General features: G+C 39.2%; 1 protein-coding gene across 1 annotated transcript in view; it reads left to right on the forward strand.

Moving 5' to 3' along the window:
• The window catches only part of agps (alkylglycerone phosphate synthase), a 36496-nt gene extending 14752 nt beyond the window's left edge, over positions 1 to 21744 (forward strand). Inside the window, exons 11-20 of the mRNA XM_008398813.2 lie at positions 3787 to 3914; positions 4108 to 4159; positions 6861 to 6937; positions 7043 to 7155; positions 8922 to 8991; positions 11011 to 11072; positions 11872 to 11961; positions 13749 to 13848; positions 14962 to 15019; positions 19237 to 21744. Coding sequence (XP_008397035.1) covers positions 3787 to 3914; positions 4108 to 4159; positions 6861 to 6937; positions 7043 to 7155; positions 8922 to 8991; positions 11011 to 11072; positions 11872 to 11961; positions 13749 to 13848; positions 14962 to 15019; positions 19237 to 19358 — 872 coding nt within the window. The 3' untranslated portion in view covers positions 19359 to 21744. The remainder of the gene's footprint in view (positions 1 to 3786; positions 3915 to 4107; positions 4160 to 6860; positions 6938 to 7042; positions 7156 to 8921; positions 8992 to 11010; positions 11073 to 11871; positions 11962 to 13748; positions 13849 to 14961; positions 15020 to 19236) is intronic.
• The last annotated feature ends 4757 nt before the right edge of the window (positions 21745 to 26501 follow it).

Genomic DNA, 26501 nt, shown 5'->3' on the forward strand with positions numbered 1-26501 from the left:
TTTTCCACTGAGAGCTACAACCTGGGTTGGTGCAGCTTGGTACACTATTTTGTTGTCTGACCAAAGGGTTGGCAATATGGACTTAGTTTTTTTTTTAATCATATTTTGTGTTACTATTGTGATAACAGCAAAAGTAATGACAAGAACCACCTATTACTTATATTTTACATAACTGTATGGCTATAAACATGTGGCAGATCAGTCATATTCCCACAAACACAAATGCTGCTCTTAAAAAAACATACCAATTTTTAATATACCTTTTTAGGACACCAGTTGCATAAAGAAGTGGGATTTGTACCGCTAACCTGCACACAGTAACTGCACTTAGAGTAACTGTATTAAACCTCCTGAGTTTATATCATTCATCTTTCCATCAACTGACCAGCTTCCTTGTCCCTCCCAAAGAAACGCTCCCCCACAACATGATGCTGCTACCACCATGTGTGACGGTGGGGATGCTGTATTCAGGGTGATGTGCTGTTAGTTTTCCTCAAAACTGTGGTTTTGCACTTTGTCCATAATGTTGCATTTTGTTGTCTTTCTCACCTGAACACTTTTTTGCACATGCTTGCTGTGTCCCACTCATGGCTCTGGAAATCGTAAAAAATATTTTTTAAAGTATTTTGTAAGCAATTACTTTCTTCATTCCACTCTTATATAAATACAAGATCTGCAGAATGCATGACTAATAGTTGTCCTGTTGACAGATTCTCTCTCCTACCTGAGCTGGCAATTACTACCGCTCCTCCTAAGTTACCATTTGCTTCTTGGCTGCTTCTAAGATGAATGGTTTTCGTAGATCTGCAGTTACGGCCATACTCTTTCCGTTTAAAGATGATAGACTGACCAGTGCTGCGTGAGATGTTTGAAATCTGGGACATTTTACAATCTGACCTTTAAGTTTCTCTACGTTATCCTCAACCTGTCTGCTGTGTTCCTTAGTCTTCTTGATGATGATTGTTCACTAAAGTTCTCCTGAAACTTCTGAAATCTTCCCACATAAAATCCCAGCTGGATTTATACTAAGAATAAATTACAGTCTCAGAATAATATAATAATAATATAATTTACGTGGACTCTGTTAATTAATTATGAAACTTCTAAGTGCAGTTGCATGCCTGGGATTTAATTTAGGGGTATCAGAGTAACTTAGTCCTGAAAACAAATGCTTGCCAACTTCTCAGATTTTTATTTGTAAAAAATCATTAACTGTGATTTTCCACATGCTTTATAGTCAGACACAACTTTGTGTTGCTCAGACACATAAAATGCCAGTAACATACATAGAAGTTTGTAGTTGTTACTTTTATAACAACTACATGATATCTGCTCACATGACAACTTTATGAATCATAATTAAAATCATAAACAAGTTTTATTAATGCAAATCAGATCATCACCTCGACATGCATCCCTTACAGTTTGGGTTTGAACTTAGAAAAACCAGTTATTGTTAAGCTGAGGTAGAAAATAAGCTGGCTAAATGGGGCCAGTGCACAACATGGAGATAAAACAGGACTACGTCACATTTCTTGGAATTTGTGTCTCTCTGGGAGACCTAACACTGAAGCTAAAGGTCAGCCCACCATGTAGCCTCATTAAAATGATCAACCTCCTCAAGCTAAGAACGCCTCGCTGCAGTGAGACGGTAGGCCACTTAAACAGCAGCTACGCTGCACCAGCTATGCCCTGCATGCTAATAGCACCACATCCATTTTATTAGGAATTTGTCTGGAAGCTTAATCTGCTCATTCTCTGCACAACAAAGGGAACTGTTTATCTCTCTGACCTTGGAGTAGCCTGAATACAAAGCAGTTGTTCCTCCTGGCTTCAACCAGGAGGAAGAAGTATTGGATTGATCACTAATCTCTCCAAAACTCTTTTCAGTGAAACAAACGAATGAGCTAATGCTCGGAGCCAAATGATTATTACATGAGGGGAGGGCATCACTGAGGTGATTGTCATGGAAAATCTTGTAACACTTTATTTACAAAATGTTGCTGCATCACAGCATTGGTTCTTTGTATTCTCTGTCATTTACCTCCTATTTATCCTCACTCCCTCATCCTCCTGCACTTTGTTGCACTACAGCTCCTCCTCCACCTCCCTCCATTTCCCCTTTCTCTAAATCCCAATCCATGCTCTGGCGCTCCTCCTGCCCAGGAGGAGGAGCAATCAAAGTCATATGTTTTTCACTGGGCCACTAGAGAGCAGCGTGTGGCATAAATATCTACTTTACAGGCGCCATAAAAGCCACTATATGATACAGAATGCCTAGTTATCTTTAATATAATGTAGTAATATGGAAATAAACGTATCCATCTAAATAAATGTGTTGTATTTATTACAGACTGAGCCAGTATAGGAGAGCAGAGAAAAGTAGGGACTTAAAGATAAGCATTCGCCACAAGCCCCTGAGGTTATGTGGAAATTTCCACAATTATGTCAAAATAGGATGCGCAACAGGCAAAATAACACAATGGACTCACCAAAAAAGTAACAGATTGACAGATTTCCAGATGCATTTGATGGCTTGCTAGTCACAGTATAAGCTATTGTAAAGATACTTTATCTGAGGGACTATGAAAAATATTCTGCAAGTCCAATTGATGTGCAAAACCTTTACCATGGTTACAGAACATAGGTTTAACGGTAATACAATTCTGAAATGCTTAACCCTCTGAGATTATTTTACCATGGTAACCATCCTTAATCCGGCGTGTTTATGTGTTTCATGGACAAATATGAGGTTCTCTATTCTCAGGGATTCCTATTGCTGCAAATATAATCCAACATATAGATTACAATTATTTTTAATGCTCTCCACATCACGAGCTTGTCATTTTGATACATGGTGTTAACATGTGGAGCAAACACCTGCTACATTTGTTAGATGCTCTTAGATAAAAGTGCTTATTGAATATTTTTGGGGGGGGTTTTTGCCATTCTGATATTCATAAAGGAAAACTTGGATTATTACATTATTAGTTAGGGTATTTTTATTGTAACCAAAAGAAAATATTTCTCAATATTCTTTCAAATAGATTGACACTCTGGCCCAACAGGTGAGCAAGGGGCAATACTGTAAAACTCTATGCTCTATACAGTTGGAGTAAACCTCTTCCACCCCATCCCTTTGTTCTGGCACCTCACTTAAATGACTTCAAACTGTTGGACCTGTACGATGGAGGATTAACTTAACGTTTTAAAATAGAGCTTTGTGTCTTTTTCAGCAGGAACTTGAAAAAGACTTTTGCCAAGGTCATAATGTCAGCCAGTGGCTGCTTTACGTGTAAATATGTTGCTGTTGATGGCCCCCCACTGCCCTTGATAGGGACCCACTTTATTTCTTCTTGCACTCATGCAGATAAATCTTAGCTTTTCCCCCCTGCGTGTGGTAGAGCACCAGACCTACCATGAAACGTGAGACCGAGGTCATACGAATGACCCAGAGGACATGTACCGGAGAGCCTAGTAAAATACTTTTAAACTCTGCTTTAAAAAGGCTCAGCTGGTGTAAATTGCATTCAGATACAGACAAACTTTATTAGTCCCAGGAAGGCAGCATCTGTAGCTTAACCATAAACAAACCTGTGTTCTCACACGCTCAGGCATGTTCATACAGCGTCAGACGTAGAGAAGGAAGAAAAACAATGCAGATGGTTGCAAGTAGATTGTTAACAAATGGCTAAAGTGAAACAGAAATGCACACTTTGACCCAGATCTGAATCAAGTTGTTCAAAAATAAAAACCATGTTCAAAATATGTGTTTTGTTCCTCTAGGAACCCTTGGTGTGGTTACTGAGGTAACAATTAAAATCCGTCCCATGCCAGAGTATCAGAAGTACGGCTCTGTGGTTTTCCCCAATTTTGAGCAGGGTGTTGCCTGTCTTCGAGAGGTGGCCAGACAGGTATGAAGACCATCGCTTCTTTATATTGTTCTTTGTTACAGACCTATATGTCACCAGTTCTTTTTAATGTTTTACTTGCCTAATAATGTTTTTGTTAACTTATAATAAGAACCTGATTTAAACCTTCAACCTGAAATAACATCTACATTTTTATTTGTTACATAACGTATTTGAGCTTTATTTTGCTTTCCAGAGGTGTGCTCCAGCATCTATACGGCTCATGGATAATGAACAGTTTAAATTTGGTAAGTTTAGTTGGATTCTTCATAGTATGCTCTAATCTGTCAGTTTTCAAGTATGTTGCTATTCATGCCATAAATACTGTATTTGATCACTTTGACTACTTGTGAGTATGACGATCCAACACTTGAAACCAAATGCTTGATTAGATGAGAGGATTTGTGGCCTAAGCATTTTGTCTTATGTTAAGTGGGAGGGTTTAAAAATCATCAAAGATATAAGAAGCAAATTAAAAGGAAGCTTTTTTTATTATTATTATTATTATTATTTTCAAGATGTCACGTTAGTGGTTCTTATGATGAGACCATTAACAGATGACAGGAAGACTGAGCTGAGAAAAGTCTTTGTTTTATCCTTTTGCGCTTTAATACATCCTTTGCAACAGCACTCGTAGGATTTAGAAATGTTGGTACCTTTTGAAAAATCTTAGTTAAGATAAAGAAATCTTTTGGAACACCCATTAAGGTTACTATACTAGTAATGCTAACTGTGCTATCCATAGTTGGAGTATAAGGCGCTAAAAGCAGCTTAAAATGTCATCTTTATTTTAAAATTCTGAAACCTTGTTTTACATCTTTGCTTTGTCACTCATGGTCTGAGGCAACCTCTGTTTCTATGAATAATTGACCTTTCATGGCTAAAAGAGGGATTTTAGCTGATTAGGGTTTTTAATAAAAAATTATTAAAATAATAAAAAAAAACCTTCTCAGTTAAAATCTGTACTACTAACTTGCAAAAGTTAGTAGCATCTAGCTTCTGCAAAAAAATAAAAATGAAATAATAAATCATGCAGCATTCAATCTCCAGATCAAAAATTAGTAATACATTTAGTTTTTTCCCAAGAATTCATTCTGCATTAGCCACTGGGCATGTGCATCAGTAAGCCTCGTCCAGCTTGGTGCTCATGTTTGATCTTTTGTTTTAAGAAAACTGCTGCCTTAAAGATCCAGCATTGAACTTTGATACCTCAGTAGTTACTCAAAATTACCACAAAAACCAGCTCTGTAAATTTGAGTGGACATTATTTGTATTTCTACCCAACATATCTGGTGCACTTTGGTCAGAGTTTAGTGTGTTGAGTTATTCTTTATATGTTTATTTTAAATTGAGTTTTCTCAAACTTTTAATTCATGTATGTTTTAAAAAGAGAGTGCTGCAAACATTCATGTCACTTTCTACAGCTCCAAATTGTTAATCTGATTATTGTATTTGCAGCAAAACCGCAGCATGTGTACGAAATGAGAGCAGGACTGAAGGCATAATGACAAATAACCTGGGCCAGAATGAAGTAGTTGCTCTGTTGAAGTTTTATGATGTTGTTTCCTGAGGTCTTGTGGAATGCATCTGGCATTACCGGAGATCTCTGTAAAGTTCCCCCGTCCCCAGGGATCTCGTTATCTCCCCTGTATTTCCATTTTTCATGGAGTAGGCACTTCTTAGCATTAAGTAGGAAAGATGAGGTGACCAATGGGATTTTTTTCACCCTCTTTTTTTTTTCTTTGTTTTTTGTCTTTATATATTTATTTTTTTGACCCCTACATCAAACACAAGGCTCTCTTCTGCATTCATTGGTTTTAGTGTTTCCCCCTCTACTTTTAATAATGCTGGCTACAAATACCTGACCATTGACATCACCTATACGTTTTTGTACGCTACATTATTTAATTTAATATATTTTTATATGTTAACTAAAACATTCTGTTGAAAGAAAGGAATAAACAAGAAACCTAGAGAAAGGAGTTAAGCAAGCTTTTGCTTATGCGTGCATCATTTTGTGTCTGGATTTTTGAGTATTTAATTAACGACTTTGATAGCTGTGAGAGACCCCAAGACCCGCAATCAAATTTTGGAATGGAAACAATTAGGACACTAAGTGATGAAGAGACTTCGGCATGGGGGGAAATAAATGAACTGTTAAGTCTCTGCGACATCACCCATGACTTCCCTGCTGTGATTGATAACCATCCCATCGGCCCCCAGCCCCTCATTTTCGCTTGTCCACAGGCGCTTTTGTGCGTCCGATCAGGAATAAATCAAAAAGTGAGGGTGAGGAAGACTGATATCACTGCGTCAACCCCACTTCCCTTTGGAAACTGCCTGATTTATAGTTGCTGTCGCTGGCAGCTATTGGGCCTGTTATGAAGTTATTCAAATGTTACTATTTATATTTCCTTTTTTTCTGGTTGAAGCCCAAATATATCAGACCATCTCGGCCTCTCCGAATGGGAAATGCTGCAGCAGAAATAGTTTGTCTAAAAATCAGACAAAGGTCAGTTTTAGTTCAAGACTTACAGAATTTTGAGGTCAAATATGTAATCTCCGTTTTTTTTTGTTTTTTTTTATCAAGCTTTGATAGCACCAGTGCTGATTTTGGAGGATTACAATTTCTCTTTAAGATTTATGATATAGGGAGAAAAATGTTCATTGTCTTAAACTATTATTTTATCCCTTATAAAATCATTAGTTATTTACATTAAATTCATAAATACTGGTATTGACAGACTTTTTTTTTTTTTTTTTTAGTCTTCCTTTGTGAGCAAGGACTTCCTTACCAAACAGTGTTATAATTCAGCAGAATCTGTGGGCTTGTTTTTGAGTTTGCAGCTGTCATCAGTCTTGGTCAATCAACCTGAAAATCCCAGTGAAAAGTTGATTGTTTTTAGTGTCAGATTCACATTTATTTGCTTTTTTTTTTTTTTTTTACAGGTCATGCCCTGAAGCCACAAATATCTTCAATTTTCACATCATTTCTGGATGGACTAAAGAAGTTTTACATCACCAAGGTAAAAAGAAAAAAAACCCACACCATCACATCATTTGGATGTCTCTGCCTCTGGTGTTCTTTGTAAAAAAAGAAAAAAAAAAACCTTCTCCTTTTTAATTTTCAGTTCAAAGGATTTGACCCTAACCGCTTGTGTGTGGCCACCCTGCTGTTTGAAGGACCCCGCGAGAAGGTGCTGCAGCACGAGAAGCAAGTTTATGACATTGCAGCAAAATTTGGGTGCGAACACTTAGTCTATTCTGTCCTTTTAAATGTATTTAAATGAGGAGGAAAACACGCCAGGTCTCCCTCATTGCAGGCTAGAAGGAGTAGCAGTGACTTGGGTTAAAAGAAAACTCTGTCACACACTTCTGTGACGCAGTAGGTTGTATCTGTGTGGACTGTTGAGTCACCTCTAGATGTCCTCTTTCCAGCGCAGCTGTAATGTTAAAGCGAGTCTGCTGAGGGAAGTGATAGTAGAGCAGCAGTCCCCCGAGGACGGCACAGAGGAAGATGACACAGCCTGGTAGTCCTCAGCTGATATGATTGATCATGTTACTGAACAGCTGGGACTTCCCACCATAGAGGAAACCACTGTCCCCGCCCCGCTTTTTAAAACACCGGCCTGTTCAACGAGTTAAACCTAAAGTTGCTTTCCCATGTTCAAGACCTGAGTTTGAAGTTGAAATTAAAAAGGAATTCTTTAGCTATTTAACTATTTATTTTTTAAATAATAGCAGACATTGCAGTTTAAACAGACAGGCTTGTCTAAATATATTTTTTTATCTTTCTATTAAGGTTTCTTTTGGGAATAAAACTCCTCCTCTTGAGATTTATTTTCTGTTACCTTTAATTTGTTTTCAGCAATTTCTAAGAATCTCTGAAGATTCAACAGAATTTATTCAAAATGTATTATAGAAATATAGCAGTTAATGGAATCACAACATCTGCATCTGCTGTGTCCTATTTATGCAATATATACTGTGGATGACTGATGATGCAACAATTATCACATACAATTGAGAACTGTATATTAGATATATTAGGTATATTAGATATTAACAATAATTTTTAATTAATGTTTGGCCAAAAATGTAAGATTCCTGCCACACCGTGCCTCTTGCTGAAAGGTGTATTTTATTAGTCACATAACCGCATTATAGAAATATGTTTTAATTAATTTGTTGTCAATGTAAGTATAAAAAGTCCACAAAAAAGATAACAGTCGACTCAGCAGTTGGCTCCTTCTTGTCCCTATAAACGTTTTATACAAAATTTGAAAAAAGTAAAAAGTATAGTGAAGATGTAAAATGGCCCAAAAAAAACTGCTTGCGTAAATATTCAGCTTTTACTCTAAATAAGTCTGATGTATTTGGTATTTACCATGTACCTTAAATTTTTAACACACTCCAGCCATCAACCTTGTGAATGTCAAAAACCAGACTTTGTAGGTTACGTAGTGTTCAAACAATACTTCACCTGTCAATGATTTCATCTTGGACGATGCTTATTTCTAACATCCTTTCTAGTTTTACTCTGCTGCGTTGTGCTCAGACTTCCAGGCTTGCTTGGATCATAGAAAGCTATTAAAGCAGAAGAGGCGCATGAGTGTCATGTAGCATCCTCTCCATAATTGCATTATTTCAAAGAAATGGTGAACACCCATCAGATCAAGTGTCAGTGATGGATTACTTGGGTTAGGGCAGTAAGGAATGCTTTCCTCTGGTGTAAGGAAACAGGAAGACGGGTAAAAAAAAAAAAAATCAATATAGTGATTTTCTAATGAGCTCGGCCTGATTAGTTTGGATGGCAAATGAAAATGTGATTACCCACAGCCGGTGATAGATGTGTGGCTGACCTGTGGCGATGCGTGGAGCGCAGCAGCATTGATCTGTACATTGTTGGAGTGACGAGCTTCAGGACAGCTGTTGTGAGGGCCAGCAGCCTGAGCAACAAAGCTTGAAAGAAAGGAGCGGTTAAATATTAACCATGTTGTGTCTTTCTAGGGGCCTGGCAGCAGGAGAGGACAATGGACAGAGGGGCTACATGTTGACCTTCGTCATCGCTTACCTCCGGGTGGGTCGCCGTTCTGGCTTTATCTCCGTCTGAGCTGATGGGCAGGGAGGCTGAGGGTTGACAGCAGATAGGATAGAGAATGAAGATGATGGGCTGCAGAATATGACCTCAGGAGGCCCTCCATCAGATCCGGTCACAGTTATCAGTGCGTCTTAACGCCGTGGAAGGAGGGCACAGTGGCTCCTGACACAATAACAATAGAGAGTTGAGGCAGGTCAGTCCTGAAGGAGGCCGATCTGATGAGCACGGGTGTGTATTTCAGTAAGCGTCTTACTGACAGATTTATCCAAGGATCTAAATTTGAATTTTAAATGTGAGATAAAAGGGGAACTTATTGGAGGTGTTTTCATTATAAGTAATGTTTTTTGTATTTATGAATTCAAAAAGGTCACATGAGGGCATGAGAGGCTTCATATCTTTAGTTTTTTGTCACTTCATCTTATTTTTCAGTCATTAGTTTGTTGACTGATCTGTTCACTTCTTTGGGGTGCAAAGTTGATGCTATCACAGTATCATTTTTTTCTTTTCACTTGATTCCTGCTAGTCTTCCGTTCATTCTAGTTACAGGACTTCTGCAAATCCAAATAACAACAAGCTGTGTTTGATGACATTTGCTTCATTAAATTGAGTTACATTTGCTTCAGATATTGTTTCCATTAGAGATTGAGTTTTTCCATTCATTGAGGTTTTCTTTAGGTTTGTTTTAAAAAGATTATCTTCTATTAAAGAGACAGTCTTGGAGGGAATACAAATGGGGGCAAATTTGTTTACTAGTAAGTGTAAAAAAAGACCTTAATCTATTGTTACAGCAGCACAAAAGAAATTGGAAATGTTTTGATTAATGAAGTAAAAAGCATTAATATATTTCTGCTTTTGGTTCATAAACCCCAGATAATGAGAAAAAATAAAATTCCTTATTTCCATCTCAAGATTTTTATTAACAAAGCTGCATCTGTACATTTAATGTTTTGATACTGAAACAACTTAGTTTCTTCACAACTTGGCAACCTTACCACCTCTTTAACCTCTAAAACATGTATGTATGTATTAAACAATAAGCGTCACCAAATGGATTACATTCATATAGAATCAGAATTTATTCTAATCCAGAATAGATTAGAATACATTCTAATCTATTCTGCAGACAGATACTGTCTGCAGTATGTCTGCAGACAGTATCTCGGAGATATGGGGAAAATGATAAATTTGTGATATATATATTTTGTATCTCTAGGTGGCTCAATATTTGACACTGCTGCTCTTAATAGCTCATAAAACCCACTTATGCCAATAAATAGTACGGTACTTATTCATCAGAAGCAGACACAGAGGGGTTCTGTTTTTCATCTGAGATGGTCATAGGAGAAGAGCTATATATATATATGCATATGTATATATATTTATGTTTTGTATCAGTATAATGTTGAAGCATCCGTTGACAAGCTATTTTCTGTTTAATGGCAGAGTTTTATTAAAATTGAGTTGCCACATGTTCAGAGATTTAGAACAGAAACAAACCCACAGGATCACAGATCCTCCACCGTACTTGGGTGTCTGTGAGTTGCTTTTTCACATATTCATCCCTTGCTTCAGGCAAAATCCACCTGATGTGTTACCAAAGAAGCTCAATGTTGCTCTCATCTGACAAGATGGATAGTTTTCTGTTAAAGTAAAAAAAGTAAAGAAAGTCATTGATTATTAATTGCAACATAACAGAAACTTTGATCCCTTATAAAGATAAAGTATACTTTAAAAAAAACTTCATTTATTTTAAAGGAATTGTCAAGGAGACCAACAGTTGTTCCACTACTGAAAACTATTATTTCCTAACATGGAAAACACAAATTTAGACATGTTTAAGCTATATTTCACACTAAATCCCACAATTTATTTTGACTGGGTTAAACTCTTTGAAGCTACTGACCAAAGGGTCAAAAAGTAATTCCTGCCAGGTGCATGTGAATGTGCTGAATCCATTAACTTTGCAGACCCCTAATGTTAATACTGTATTCTATGCAGGACTTGGGAATGGACTACTACGTGATAGGGGAGTCTTTTGAAACCTCTGTGCCTTGGGACAGGTGAGTGCATTAAAAAGGGCTACAGGCTTTCCTCTGTTAATTTTTAATGCATTTTGTTCTTTACTCCTTCTGAAAGACCACTCTGCTTTCTTGACGGCCCTCTTTCTTTTTCAAATTCCCAGCCTCTCTCTTTGACATTCACTTTCATGTCTGCTTTCTCTAACCATTTAAACAACTGCATCAAAGGCTGCTTTTCCTTCTCAGCTTTACTGGCACACACACACACACACACGCGCACGCACACACACACGCAAACACACACACACATATATAAAATGACGTGGGTTTATCACCACATGTGCTGTCTGGGGGCGGTGTAACGTGTATACCATGAGCCGCTGATCTTCCTCAGATCCATGTTGTGAGATCTGCAGTTCCAACATGTTTTATTACCCTGCTTTCTCGCACAACAAACACGAGCACGTGCAGCTCCCTGTTGTGTAAGATGCCTGACGGGAGAGACCAAGAGATCAGGCACTGAGGCAAGCATATGTGCCTGGCTCATTAACCACCCTCCTCCCCATCCTGCACAATCCACACCCGGCTGCACATGCTTAGGACTGGCGGCCATTTCCACACCAGTGGGAATCTCTCGCTCAGTGGTCGTCATGTCAGTCAGTCTGTTGTCCTCCTCCTTCCTGGCTTCCTGCCTTTTTTCCACAAAATTAACCCTTTTTGTGCCATTAATGAATTTATTCATATGGATATTCCTTACAAGCATAAAGGGCTTAGATTTGGCAGTACGAGAAAAGAGAAGAGCTCTTGAATTTTTGTGTCTTTCACATGAATTTTCTTTCAGGGTTTTGGACATTTGCCGGAATGTGAAGGCACGCATCGTACGAGAGTGTAAAGACAAAGGAGTTCAATTTCCACCTTTGTCAACTTGCAGGTAACAAAAAAACAACTTTCTGTGAAAACTAAAGGTGCACAGAAGGGATGTTTGTGTCACGTAAAACTGTCAAATGAAACTAGAGATGCTGAGATTTTCTGGCCTTCCCCTGCTCTCATGCTATAGTGTAGCAGCAGGGAAGCCTTGCTCTTGCCCACTCTCTTGCAGCCTAAATAAACCAGACATTCTTTTAAATAGTTTCTTAAGCCTCTGTTCTTCCTCTGACTTAATTTTAATCACGTCACTGATACTGAAAGTACCTATGATAATTCCTCACTCTGTAACATCTTCCACAACGAAGAGTGTTGCTCAAACTATGACCTGGTGGCTCTTGGTATAGTATGCATATTTAAAAACAAAACAAAAAAAGTCAAACCAGCGTGGTCCCTCTACTATAAGGGTGATCAAACAGTGGTCTGGCAGCCATTTGTGATTATGTGTGGCCCAGTACCACAATTCAAGGATGGATTAAATTTGCCCTAGTGCATTGCTTGAAAAACTATTTTTGGATCCCATTTTCATAAAAAATAAAGATCTAAAAATCTATCAATAATTGGCAATAGTAGGCCCGAATTCAGGACTTGTGTTTTATGAATATTTTATTATTTCATATTAAACAGGGCTACAAGCATCCAGCAACTTTAATTCAAAAGCAGATTTGGATTTATTCATTCCTTTAAAAATGGCTAAATACAGCCGAGAGTGATCCATGACCTGTTGATATTTTTTGCCCAAGACTGTAGAAAAAAATCCACGCAAAACATTTGGACATTGCTAGTCCCTTTTTGGGTTTTGGCTTTACAATGATTCACAGATCCTTTGCCTTCAAAAATCCAACTATCTTCTTTTATTAAAATAAGTATTTAGTTTGTTTTTGAGAACATAATTTAATAAGTTCTTTCAGCTTGAGAATTTTGCCCCACTTGTCAAAAAGTTTGGACACTTTTTCTATTAGAAATAAAATGGTACTTTTGTTGGGGTTTTATAGTCATTATATATTCAAATCCACGATACAGCAGTAGCATGACTTATCTTTTTTTCCCTTCTTTTAAAAATCTTTTTTTACTCTTCTGTAAAATAAATATTACATTATGAAGGCTCATTTCTTTCCTCCGGAAAGGGTTTGTTCTGTACTCCCGTCCCAGTTGCCTTGATCAGACGGACAGTSGGGCAGACAGAGAGACGGCTGGCTGGCTGGCTGAGGAGCACCAGGCTGCCGCTCGCAGATTGCGTGCAGATTAAGCCTCGGCCTGATTATGCTGCAGCCATTCATTTCCCGGCTGCAGTCTGTCACATGATTGATTTGTCCATTTAACCTCTAGAACAGTCAGCGTGCCAGGTGATGGGCCATGTCAAATGAACAAGGGCTCTGCACCCTGCGCCTCCACAGGGAGCAGAGCCAGAAAATAAAACCACACGCAAACTGGAGACTTTTGTTACAGCAGAGCGACTGTTGAACTTGTTTACAACACCTGAGCTGTTTGTTTTGTTAAAATGCAATGCAGATGAATCGCTGATTGACTTTCTCCTATTGAATATGGCAGTGCTTTAAGATTGTCTGTGGTTTCTAGTATGAATGGAATTGAGGTCAAAGGACCACTGGAGGATAAATCAAACCTCCCACCTTCTCATTATCACTATTATGCCTGCTATGGCAGACAGATAAAAAAACAAAACACATTAAATTCAAATGTAGCCCTATTAGAAAATGCAACTGCTAAGTGTCAGTCTAAGATTTTCAAAGTTTCTCACTGAGGAGTTTGTTTAAACGTGTCCCGTGTGTGCAGGGTGACTCAGACGTATGACGCTGGCGCCTGTGTCTACTTCTACTTTGCCTTCAACTACAGAGGACTCAGTGATCCGGTGCATGTGTATGAACAAGTGGAGGTGGGTTCAGCTTTGGTTTCTATTGTATTCTTTGATGGGCAAGTTGGAGATTCTCACTCTGTTCCGTAATCATGAGTCAAATGATCTTGGTTTTGGGGTATTTACTCAAAATTTATGACCAAAACTTCTAAAAAAAACAAAATAAATAAAAATCTGACTGGCTTAATTTAATAGTTCAATTACTGTTTTTGTACTGCATAACCCAAGCAAATAGATATTCTCCTATAGGATTATTTACTCAAGAGCATAATTCCTTGTTCCATCAATTACACCACATTGTGAAGRACCTGAATTGGCAAAGAAATTCTGATTCGTCACACTTCCACCGCCATGTTTGACTGTTTTATATCAAATGTAACAGAATGCACACTTATCACAAAGTTCTAATTTTGTCCACTGATTATTTTCCCAAAACTCTTCGAGATCATGAAGATATTCTTTTCAGACTTTTATTTCTCGAACGTCCTGGAAGTGCTATGATGCGGCCTTGGAGTAATTTTGGAGTCCATTGATAATGGCTTTCACTGTGGAGGGCCAAAACCCTTAGATACGGCTTTGTGACCTTTTCCAGATTAAATAATGCCAGTGACTGTTTTTCACCTGTTCTTTAATTTCTTTAGATGGGGCCTTGTTGTGTTGTATTTTAACTTGCTTCATGTTACCAGACGGTTTATATTTCGGTGATTTAAGACGATATTCAGCCTTGTATAAACACTGCTGCTAAAACAAGGGAACATATTAATTTTTGTTAGAAATAAATGAATGATAATCGAGAGTAAACATCAGCTAAATTTGGGAATAGTACCAAAAACCAATATGTCCTACCTGCTGCAAGAGAGAGAGAGAGAGACAGCTGCAGTAGCTTCAGCCAGCTGACCGGCAGCATGCAGCCACAGGTTTAGAAGGATCATAATCAGATAGGTTGGAAAATTTTCCGGCGTCTTATCAAAATGACTAAATTGTAGGAACTACAGGATTACCTGTTAATTTTTAGACCTTGATATTGGTAATCGGTCTGATTTGCCTTCAGAGCAGTTTGCCTCAGAACATTGATTTTTCCTTTCTTTTTAAAGAAAATCTCTCAAACACTCTTGTTTTGGTCTTTTCTTTCAGCATGCAGCTAGAGAAGAAATCCTTGCCAATGGAGGGAGCTTGTCACATCATCATGGAGGTACTACAAGCTGAAAATATCACACTCAAAACATTATCAGTTCCCCCAAATGTACATAAACCTTCCTATTGGATACTCTTCTGTCCATCATATATAAACATGTTGATCTGGGATGCGCTGATAGCGACACGGGCTGCTGCATGCGGGGAGCCGACCGTGCTCTAAATGTGCGTTCGGACCCTGCTTCCCTTCACACGTCCAGAATCCACTCCTGCTGCTCGGATGAATGACTCCGACTCGTTTGTTCACTTCAGCAAAGCGTAAGCGCGGGAGGCCGGCGAAACGACTCCGTGGGGCCCCATCAGGGACACCCGAATCGGCCGCCTTATCTATATTGCCATCCGCCTCGCTGTTTTCATACATCACTTCAGGCTATTCATCACACCTGTCCAAAACAGTATGCAGTGAATCAGCTGCGATATTAAATCACAATTTTTCCCGAAGGCGGGGACGGGTTCAAAATTAAAAGATTGCTAATAAAAAGGAGGCAGTGGGTCGGGGTAAATGATGCCGCCGTTATCGCCGGCTCTACGCTGACCTCCAAGCGGTGGCCCCGTCACCCCCGAGCGGCACGGGGGAGGTGACGAGCGGGGGAGAGGAGGGGATATTGATGCAGCTCCTGTGTGCGAGGCCCACTCTGTAATTGTGATTAATACTAGCGGGGCTCGCTATCTGAGTGCAGACAGGCCGGTTTGTCTGCCCACAATCAGCGCTTGACAAATGGAGCCTGTTCCTGCAGGTTTTGTGTATCAAACAGATGTAGTCAAGAATGGTGAGGTGGGAGGGCACTGCAGGAAATCTACATTTCTGTGGCCCCGTGTTTGCAGCAGGTCACTGCTGCGCCGAGTGGGCAGAGGAAGGATTTCTGAGCACTTCCTCTGCAGCTCCATCGCTCGACCACCTCGCTCTGTTCACCGCTGCTTGACAAAAGTATTTAAAAACTCGGGAATCTGCGTTTTAAATAAAATTATAGACTGGTTGAAAACCCAGAAGTCCCGGGCCTCATGTCATCTGTAACCAGGTCACCATGTTGTAGTTATGAAAAGTTCCTCAACATCAATCATCAAGGAGCTTCATCAGTCTAGTAACTCCTCATTGCAGCTTCTTGGACAATAGTTCCTGCTCGTGTCCTGGCCCCATTTTGTTAGAGAGGCGCAGTGTTGAGGAACGGCGGCTCAGCTAACGTCTTTTCTCTACGTGAATGAGAAGAACAGCATAACTTCAGGGCGGATTCCTCTGCTTCCGCACTTCCCCACAGGCCCAGTTCTTTACTTCTTATTAGGATTTTATCTAATTAGCCAGCAGTTCTTAAATGTGACACGGTTTTCATCCAGCCACACCTCTGAAAATACATACACAGTGCTCAAAATTACTGTCATTTTCAGTATAACAGTAATTATGTGATGAGTTTATTCCTGGCAGTTGGTTGCGTTGGAGTTTAGTTGGGTGTTTCATTGAAAAACACAAAAGCATATCGCACTTTGTAGATTTTAGATTTTAACTTGCAAAAAAAGTACAACTATTAGTTCATGTTGCTTTACAAATATGTTTTACGTACGTTGTCTATAACATACAAACACATTGAACATTGAGGTTTGTTGTGAGATGTCAAAATGTGGGAGGGGAAAAAAACATTTTCAAGGCGCCGTAGGAGGCAAATAAATTACCTCATTTAGAGAAGTTCACTTCTTGCCTGAACTTCTGTAGACTTTTCCACATGTGAATTATGAATTTCTCTCTCCGCTTCTTTTTTTTTTTTTTTTCACGTGGAGGGGGAAGAATCTCTGAAATAGCTACCTGCTCTGCTTTGCATGTCTCAGCTGCACAGACCAGGTCTGGGGAGATTGATTGCAACAGAAAGCAAAAAGGAAAGAATATGACAAGATAGATGTGTAAATTATCACAGTGATGGAGGCAATGATGCAGTCCCAGAACCTTCTGTTTTCTTTCCTCTTTCCTGAGAGGAGGGAGGGACGGAGGTGGGACAAGAGAGACGGAGTTCGGAGGAGGAGGCTGTTGTAGGGGGCGTGGTACGTTCTTGGTTATTGGGCAGCAGCTGATTGGTCCCTCTGCCACCATCTGGAGGTCTGTGTGCCGCCGAGGGTCCCTGGTGACCCTGCTGTCGGCCCTGTTTTGTTAGGAGACAGGCGTTGCTGCCCTCGTGGCTGATCCCCATCTGGGTTTCCTGGCTGCTGTGTGATATCATGGGGATGTAATGTGTTGAGGGGAGGGTCCTTCCCTTCTGACACTCTTTCAACACTGCGGCTTCCTGCTAAGGATGAGGGAGAAATCAGCGCGCTGACCCTTTCTCGGGCTTTTATATCTAATCTCAGGTGTTGAGCTCTGAGCAGCACCTGTTTAAGCTTCTCGTTTCTGTTTACTTTGCGTTTCTTTCACTGACACAACTTTGAATTGTTTATATTTATCAAACTATGGTGGCAGTTTTGCATACCCTTTTCTTTCCTGTGCTGTTTATAAGTTTTTCAGTAATGCTAATGTTATAGTGGAACCACAGATCCTTTTCTTTTTAACTAAAACTTTTACTTTTGGAAACAGTGTGGTAACTCAGTGATTTAATAGTTAATTAGTTTGGCTCTACTTGGTGTGGAAGGATGAATCTATTTGTTAGAGATTTATCTTTTTTTCCACATCTCCATAAGTAAGCTCACAAGTGTGTCTGAATTATTTCATGTCTGTAGTTTAATAGAAAAATGATATGTACATTGTATTAGACAGTGATGTATTTACAGGGCTCATTTCTTTTAGTTTTGATCATCACTCATTGGAGCTAGTGACCTGAGATTTAGTTTGAAAGAACGTTATGTTACTACACAAGATCTGTAAGAAAAAAAAGACATTAATGTATGAAAAAGGGTATGCCGTTTTTGATATGATGGTAAACAGTTTTTGCATAATAATGGCAAGTCACAAAAGTTTATTCTCAGAGAAGCTATATGCAAGCAAAGGTATTGGCATGTTAAGTGGAAAGATAAACATTTACAAAGAGAATCTCACTGGATACCTCCATCTAATCTAACTAAACTTGAACTGTTTTTCAACAAGAACTTGGCAAATTTCTGTTTCTACATTGAAATGTTTGCTGTTTGAACTAATTTTATTGGGGAAAAAAAAACAACTTAAATTCTTTTTGGGTATTCACCTGAGTTCATCCCAGCTCATACATGACCTCCGTTGATGTGGGAAATTATACTAAAGGAATGAGCTCCAGTCGGCTGTAAAACATGGAGTGAAGCAGAAATGTTTTGTTTTTACTTCAGAGGGAAATGAAAGCCTGTATTAATATTTGTTTGTATTTGCACAGCGAAGCACCACCAGTTGTACTTGAACCACGGTTAAGGACCACTGCTTCATACCAAACAAGAAGGAAAACCATTCAAAGCACAGAGGGAGTCCTCGACTGCTGAGCCGTTTATCTTAGCAATATCAGCTTTCAGCACCACATTACTCTCACTTTTCTGCCCGATGCTGAAAAAAGTAAATATTTTAAGTTATTCAGCTTTATTGACTTTATAAACAACAAGAACAAGTAAATGTTCTTGGTTCATTTCTTTAGCACACTTCAAAGTTCCCAACCAGACCTCCTGCTGGTTGCAGATCCTCCACTGCGTGGTACGTGATTGCGTGCGTGCGTGCGTGCGTGAACAGCTGCGAACCTCCCAGGCAGCCTCGCCAGGTTTTGTAGTGAAGCTGCTCTCCCTCCTCAGGTTTAGATTTCACAGGGAAGCTCGGCGGTGGCGGCGGAGAGCCAAAGTCCTGCTGACAAAGGAACATAGAGCCGGTGTGGCCGCCTCTTGGCCGTCATGGTAACGCCAGGGAGCTGAGCTCAGGACAGCTCGGCCCCGTAGGTCAGTAGGAGCGGCGTGCTCATGTGCAGGGAAGGAGTTTGACTTTAGCGCTGGTCTCAACCAGTGARGGAGCCGGGAACGGACCGCCACAGCCGCCAACCGGCCCCTCCTCTGGGAACACACAGAGCCTAATGAGTTTGATAGTCTGCTGAGCTCCATAAATCATGCCATGCAAAACATTTCTCCTCTCTGAATAAAAGCATTTATCACCCTCTGTTTATTCACTCACTCTCACAAGATTGATTGGCTCCCAGCAGCCTGCTGAGCAATCAGCCATGCCGATTCCGCCGTTTCTCCCCCATGGTCGTCTTCCTCCACTTATTTATTTTATTTTTCTCTTCTGCCATTCAGTGGGGAAACTTCGGAAGGAGTGGATGAGGGAGACCGTCTCCAACGTCGGCGTGGGGATGCTCAAGTCTGTCAAGGACTATGTTGACCCAAATAACATCTTTGGCAACAGGAACCTCCTCTAAGTCCAAGTTCCCATCCATTAACTCACCTTCTATTTCATTTTTTTTCTAAAAGCTTCCTGTGCATTTTGGATTAACAGCTACTAAATGTGAATTTAAAACACAGATCTCCATCAAACATGTCTCGGTGCCATTTAATGATTATTCACTTTTCTCTTTTACCATACGTCGCACTTAATCTGCTCAGCTTCTTCTAACAAGATTCAATGGGTGCAGCAAAACATTGACTTATCTCAGATTTGCTTCCTGAACACCTTTGCCAACATAGAAGAAGCTGTGTTATGATCCTGCTATGAGTGAGTGAGTGAGTGAGTGAGTGAGTGAGTGAGTGAGTGAGTGAGTGTTTGGCACTACTTTAGTGGTAAATTTCTAAAGCTCTGTGCCTTTCTAAAGCTTGTGTCTGCCTTTCCTTCTCCTTTGTGTCCCACATTTGTCCTTTTCTCGTCTATTGTCGTACTGACCTTTTGCCATATTAGACGCGTTTCAGGACCGAGTGTATCTGTGGGCGCCTGTCCTCCCGCCCCAAGCAGTTTGGGTCCACCTATTCCAAGCCCATGTTTCGTACGATTGCCGAAAGAAATAAGCATACCTTTGTGTGTTTAGTTTTTGTACTGAAAGCTTTTACATTGAGTGGTTTGTAACTAATGAAGGGAAGTGGAAATTGAAGCCATTTTGAACACGTTTCTGTTTTGGAGGGAGGGGCCTGTGAACGGCGGTGCTCACGTCGAACCAAAGACTTGAATCATCAGATTGTGTCTGATGCAGTGCACGTCAGAGGTTTACTCATCATTGGCATTAATCTTGTATTTTTGATCTCTGATTGATTTATTCCAGCTTGGAACTTCAGATAGTTTTAGAAACAAGAATTAGATGAAGACCTTAAAGGGATTCAGCAGGATTCTTTGTGAATTCAGACTTTACTTTGTAGCATAGTCCACGGATCTTTGCTATAGTTAATGGCAGGGTTTTCCAAAAGCTCTGCGTTAGCCTGCTTTATGGACTCTGAAACTAACTATAATCATTTCCTGTTGAAAGCTTGTTGTCTGACTCAAACTTTCACCTTCAAATGAATGATAATTGGTAGGAATGATCAGAAATGATCCGACTGTGCACTGGAAACGATTGTGAAACCGGCGTCATCGTCCACGTTGCTGACCGGAAAATAAGACCCCAGAGAAAACCTTTAAATTCTGATATTAGGAGTCAAAGTCAAACCAGTTGTCAAATATGACGCATCATACATTCTACAAAGTAGATTGAATAATATAGTAACTGGACTACTTCCTAATCCTTCATCTTACAGCAACAGTGATGACTGGAAGTTGGGAACTGGAATTTTCCATAAGACAATGATCTCAAAAACCACCAGATTTGTTTTTGGTTCAGATAAAGGAGACTTTGGTCAGCTTTTGAGAATCTCTGACTGTGGCTGAAACAAAAAGCTGGGTTCTGTTTAACAACCAAGAAGCCTATCAATTTAAATCAACATTATCAGTAGCACGGTTATACCAAAGCCACTCTGGAGAAAGGTTTTACGGTGGAAGGAAACAGTGGAGCTGTTCAACAACAATCATGAGATTCATGTTTGGGGGAGAGTTCCAAACTGCACCAAATGTCAAGTGTGGTGGTAGAAGCATCATGCTGTGGGCTTGTTTTGCTGTCATACAGTTGGCTCCAACAGGACAATGATTCCAAACACACATCAAACTGATTCCAGAATATACAAAGTAGGCTAGGATTAAGATTTTGGGTATTTAAAGGAAAAAGTTATTAAACACGTTTTTAATAACGGGGATTTCTCTCAATGATGAGTGCAAACCTCTTAGTGGCACATCCTTCATTGTCATGCAGCCACTTCATCAGCTAAACTGTATATTTTTTTCCTATTAGTATATGCAAAGATTCCCATCCTGACAGATCCTGACGTGTAAATATTTATGACTGTTACACATGCTAAGACATTCTGCTCAAAACCACACGTCTTTAATAAGTTTGTCCCTCGAAAGATTCCTCGAAGAGTCGAGTAGTTTAGTGTTTCTATATTGTCCAAAAGCTTTTATGAACTGATACTGTAATGTGCTACATTTTGATACTGATCTTGTACCCATTTAGCTGCTCGTTCTCTGATCTTTGCCTCCTTTTTTTTTTTCTGGACCACTCTGTCCCTATGTTGATTAAATAAAACAATAAAACCTTCTCCAGATAACTGAGATCTCTGAGACCTGACTTTTTACCCCATGTGTCAAAAAAAAAATAAACTTGCCTTTGAATGTTATCGCTTTTACCTTTACTTTTTGGTTTTGTTAAATTTCCACTTCTCCTAACATCAACATTGAGTACATTTTGTCAATGCTGTTTGTGCAATAAACTAAAGTAAAAAAAACATCAACATCGGGGCTTTTTTTTTTCTTTTATCATTTCTGTACTCGCACAATCACAGAGCAAAGATGTTCTTGCAGCTCTGAAGTCTTAATTTATTCTGGCAGATGTGCAGCGGAAGGTCAGCAGAAGCCTGAAAGCAGGTTTGTGTTTGTTCTGCCTCAACATGCGCCACGCAGAGCTCAAGGTAATCCTGCACAGCAGAGTTGAACAGAATCCGCCTTTGGCTTCCTGTCAGGAAAAATCCCCCCCTCCCCTCCTAACCCCCCCAATCCTTTCCTCACTCTCGTTCAACACACACGCGCTCATTTGGGAGTCGTCCTCACCCACACATCCGCCCACACACAGCTGACTGACGTCACAGCCAGCCAGCAGCGGGCAGCTCAGCCTTGAGCGACGAAATTCACTGCAGCTTTGGCTCTACTTTTAAGATTTTGTGAATGGAAACAGCTGATGCCGACAGAAAGGCAAAGGAGCRTTCAAATCCAAAAAATGTACATAATTACAACAGTCTTTTAATTAAAACACATTAAAATGGTTAAAAGGTCTTGATCTTGCCATATTAGACGCATTGTTGCCCATAAAATTTCAAATGCATTTCAATGAAATGTGCTGGAATCAGCAGCATTTCGTTTATGCATTTTGTTTTTGAAGTGCAGATACTCATCAGTCCACAGGAGGTCAGCATCACACAGAGAGAAACCTCAACTTTGAGGCAACCATAGTTTTTTTTTTCTCTCTCTCTCTTTATCCTGAATAATATATATATTGCACAATTTCTGAACAAATCAGCTTAAAATTTTGTTTCTTTTCAAACCAATGTATATGGTTTGCACTTTAAGCCAACTATTCCTACAGGCTCTTAAAASTTTATTTGGACAGTGGTAGATTTTTTTTCAGTCATTTTCAACAGTGGTGTAAAATTGTAAATTGAAAATGTGTGATTTTCATTTCAAATTATAACATAAAATGTACGGCGCTTTATAAACAGCCCCTTTTACAGTAAAATAAATAAACAATGCCTCCGCAGCCATGAGAAGTCGTTTAACTAGTTAGTTGCGCGTAATCTAATGTCGATATAAACCCAGCAGTTCTGTGAAGGCCTGAGAGGTTTGTTAAAGGACATTAGTGAACAAACGGCAAATTACGACCAAGGGGACTTAGTTCTTGGCAAGGGAAACGATCTTTCAGCTGCTTGAGGGCAGCCTGGCATAAAGGCATAATTTGTTCCCATTTCTTTTGTAGGTTCTATGAAAAAACAAACGTACTAGCACAGTTTTGAMAGAAAATAGTATTTTAAAGTAATGGCAGAATAGAGTAGGGAAAAACTGAAGGCATGGTGAGCTGGAATACGAACTCTGTTCTCACGAAGAAGAAAGAAATGAGCTTGATTTGTGGATAATAATCAAAAGTACAAGATACTGCGTACAAGTGGCTGAAATGAGCTTATGAGCTTCCTCCTTCAAGAGGCCGGACTTAATATTAGGATGAGGAGCTCGGGAATCCACATATTTGATACCCCCAATCACATATCCAAAAAGTGGATACTGTGGGGTTAACGTTCATTACAGTCCTGATGTTCAGGGTTGTAAGGAAAGTGAGTAAAAAGCAGCCAAAATCTAAAGAACAATTTGGAAAGAGCTTSAGAAAGTTCGATAAACATACTGATCAAGACCACCTCTGAAGATTACTGGATAATCTGCATCTTTGCAGGCAAGACCAGAACCTTTAAACAGCTTTGTATGTCTTAAAAAAAATGTTTCTCTCCTCTGAGATGTTCTCCATTATTAACACAACACATAAATATGTTAAGTCTATCCTTCAGGAATCTAAAGGTTTCTTGTTAATTCTGTTTTATTGTGATATTTCCTCACTGGTTAGAGCATAAACAGTGGCGTATATGCATTGTGCTTCATTGTGTAATATGTACCTACTGAGACATTTTACATACTTAGAAAATCAAATCATCAATGGCTTTAGCCAGGTTTATTTATACGAGTGCATRTGAACTTCTTCTGTTCTTGTGTTTATTTCTTTAGCAGTCTATAGAGAAATTTKRTAGCAAAARGAAAATGTTTATTCAAAGATTTTCTATCGCTAGGTCTTGCAGGTGTATGGACTTYTTGGCATTTTATTACATCACAAACAAACTTCAATGTACTTTGGGGGGAATGTTACACGTCTGATTAACTTGAAGTTGTGAAAGTTGCTGAGCAGATAGAAGAGTTTGGACTAAAGTAATCAAGAAAATGAAAAAAAATGTGAATGCATTTCTATTTAGCCTCATTAATCTTCTGCCCCCTGCAATGTTGTAACAATGTTTTATTATACTACTTAGTTCTTCAGAAACAAAATAAATCAAAAACATTTAGCAGAGTTTTTTTTTTCTTTATTCAAACTCTGAACAGAAACAGAAGCACATTTGCCCTTTTCATGCTCTGGCTTTCCCTCAGATTAGCCCGTCTTGAATAAATCCAAAAACCAAACYGGGAGAGAAATACAGGAGGAAAAAGGAAGAGGAAACTTTGTCCACACGTGGAGCCCTAATAGAAAAATAGAAGAGCAAATATTCATATGTAACTCACACAGCATAATGCAGGAGAATTTAAGTCATGCATGTTTGATGAGATAAGGTGYGCGCTAGTCAAAAATACGAGGTATTTGTCGGCTCACTTTGTTTGCTACATCCTSAGCAAATTGGTTGGAGTCGAGATTGCATTAAACATGCGATTCTGGTCGTTTTCTGTCGAGCTCTTCAAATAAAACACAATAGTTCCATGCCTCACAATGTGCACAGTCACGCTAGAAAYGCCGACCCACAAAGCTACAACACAACTCATAAGGCATACCCATACTCAGAAATAAATGCAGTACGAATAATACCAAAGGGAAAGCTTTGATATTAGATGGGCACTTCAGTTTTCATGTGTCAGTCTTCTGCAGGAAGGAAAGTTCTCAAGCAAATGGGAGAATATGTAGGCTCTGAGCAAAGCTTGGAAATGAAAGAAAATAAAAACTCTGCAGCTTTCTACAGTTTTAAAAATGAAACAAATGGATTTAGTCAGAGTCAGGCTGTCGACGGCCTGRSTCTRTGAAAGCTGTGCTTTAAGCAGATCTGTGCTTGACTGAAACACCCAGTGACTTGATGGTGCCTTCGGATGGTGGTCTGCATGAAAAACAGAAATGCTTTCAATAACTTCACAGACTTGATTCTGAAAGGAGGAAGGAAGGATACAGGGAAGAAAGGAGACAARGGGGGAAGAAAGAGGACAAGGGAAGAAGGAAGGAAGAAACAAAGGATGCAAGAAAGCAAGAAAGGATATATGAGCAAAAAGAAGGAAGACGGAGAAAGGACAAACGGAAGAAAGTAAAGATAAGGAATGACTCACAGAAGGAAAAAAGAGAAACCATAAAGAAGAAAAGAAGTTAAGGCAGAAGTAAGATATAAATAAAAGAAACAAAGTGGGGCGAAAGTAAAGTAGGAAAAAAGACAAAATGAAGTAAACACAGGAAAAAAAGGAGGGAGAGATGATATATAAAATCAATAAAGAGAAAAAGAAAGGACAGGGAAGAWATGATAGATATAAAAGAGGAAATATGAAAGAAAGGAAGAACATAACATCAAGGCAATGAGAAAGGGAACCATGACAAGAAATACAATGGTTTTTTTTCTGTGCTTTTCCTGATTTAGAAAAATATYCCAGATTTTACAGATTGTGTGAACCCTGTAAATATCCATCTGACTGTAATCTGACTGTACAGATTATATCAAAAGGGTGATTCGTTTCACTTTAATGGTTTATGAACAGCAAACCTAACCTAAGAGAACAAGATCCACCTCGAAGGTTTTCCAATCACTCCACCTGGTCTCTCTTGATGATTCTGCACAAACCTAAAATGCTTCATACGTMTGCAGACTTCTTATGTGCAATCTCAACATTTGTGAAGCTCAAGTCTGACTCCCAGCTAATATAAAACTGGCACATTGCCATGTGAAGTGCTATGAATAGCTTAATAATTAACCAAAATGTTGATGCTTCCTAAACGTTAAGTTCAATTTATGGCACTTATACCTGAGGAAACATCCAGTGGGGTACAAAAGGCGAACCAAGATCTCCACAAAAGGAAATTGTTTGTTGTTTTGCTCTGCATAATCCAGGTCCCTGATAAACACGGTGCTGGTTTTAAGACGTGCTGTAGTGGTGTGTGCTGCTAGAGCATTTCTGCAAAGAAATGATGGGAGTTCAGAAAAGAGACTAGATATTTAGATGACCAAATTAGTTCTATCTGCTAAATGCAAGAATAGGAGACGTGTCCGGAAAAATAATGTTTTTGTCTTCGAGTGCATTTATTTATTTATTTTTAAATGTAAACTGGCTTCTTATCTTGGTTTTGRAGATATGGCTTCTTCYTCACTGATTGACTTTTTAGTTCATGTCAGTACAGGACTTGTTTGAAAGCATTTTACAAGGTCAGCCAGCATCTTTACAAAGGCAGGYCTCTGGGACATAGAACCTGTCTCCTTCCTGAATGGATTCAAATTTCTTCAGAATTTGAAGAAAGTAATATTAGAATAAAAACATATTTCTCCCTAATCTGGCATTTAGCAAATCAAAGAGATTATGGAAATCCTAATTGACCTAAAACAAGAACTGTTTAGTCTGATTTAATGTCAGCCAGTGAAAAAAAAAAACAAAGATTCTCATGTTTCTTCTCATAGTGAATGAAAATATCTGGCTGCAGCTGTATGTAATCTGAGAGGAAACC

The sequence above is a fragment of the Poecilia reticulata genome, linkage group LG2 (assembly GCF_000633615.1).
Source record: "Poecilia reticulata strain Guanapo linkage group LG2, Guppy_female_1.0+MT, whole genome shotgun sequence".
In the NCBI taxonomy this organism is placed as follows: Eukaryota; Metazoa; Chordata; class Actinopteri; order Cyprinodontiformes; family Poeciliidae; genus Poecilia; species Poecilia reticulata.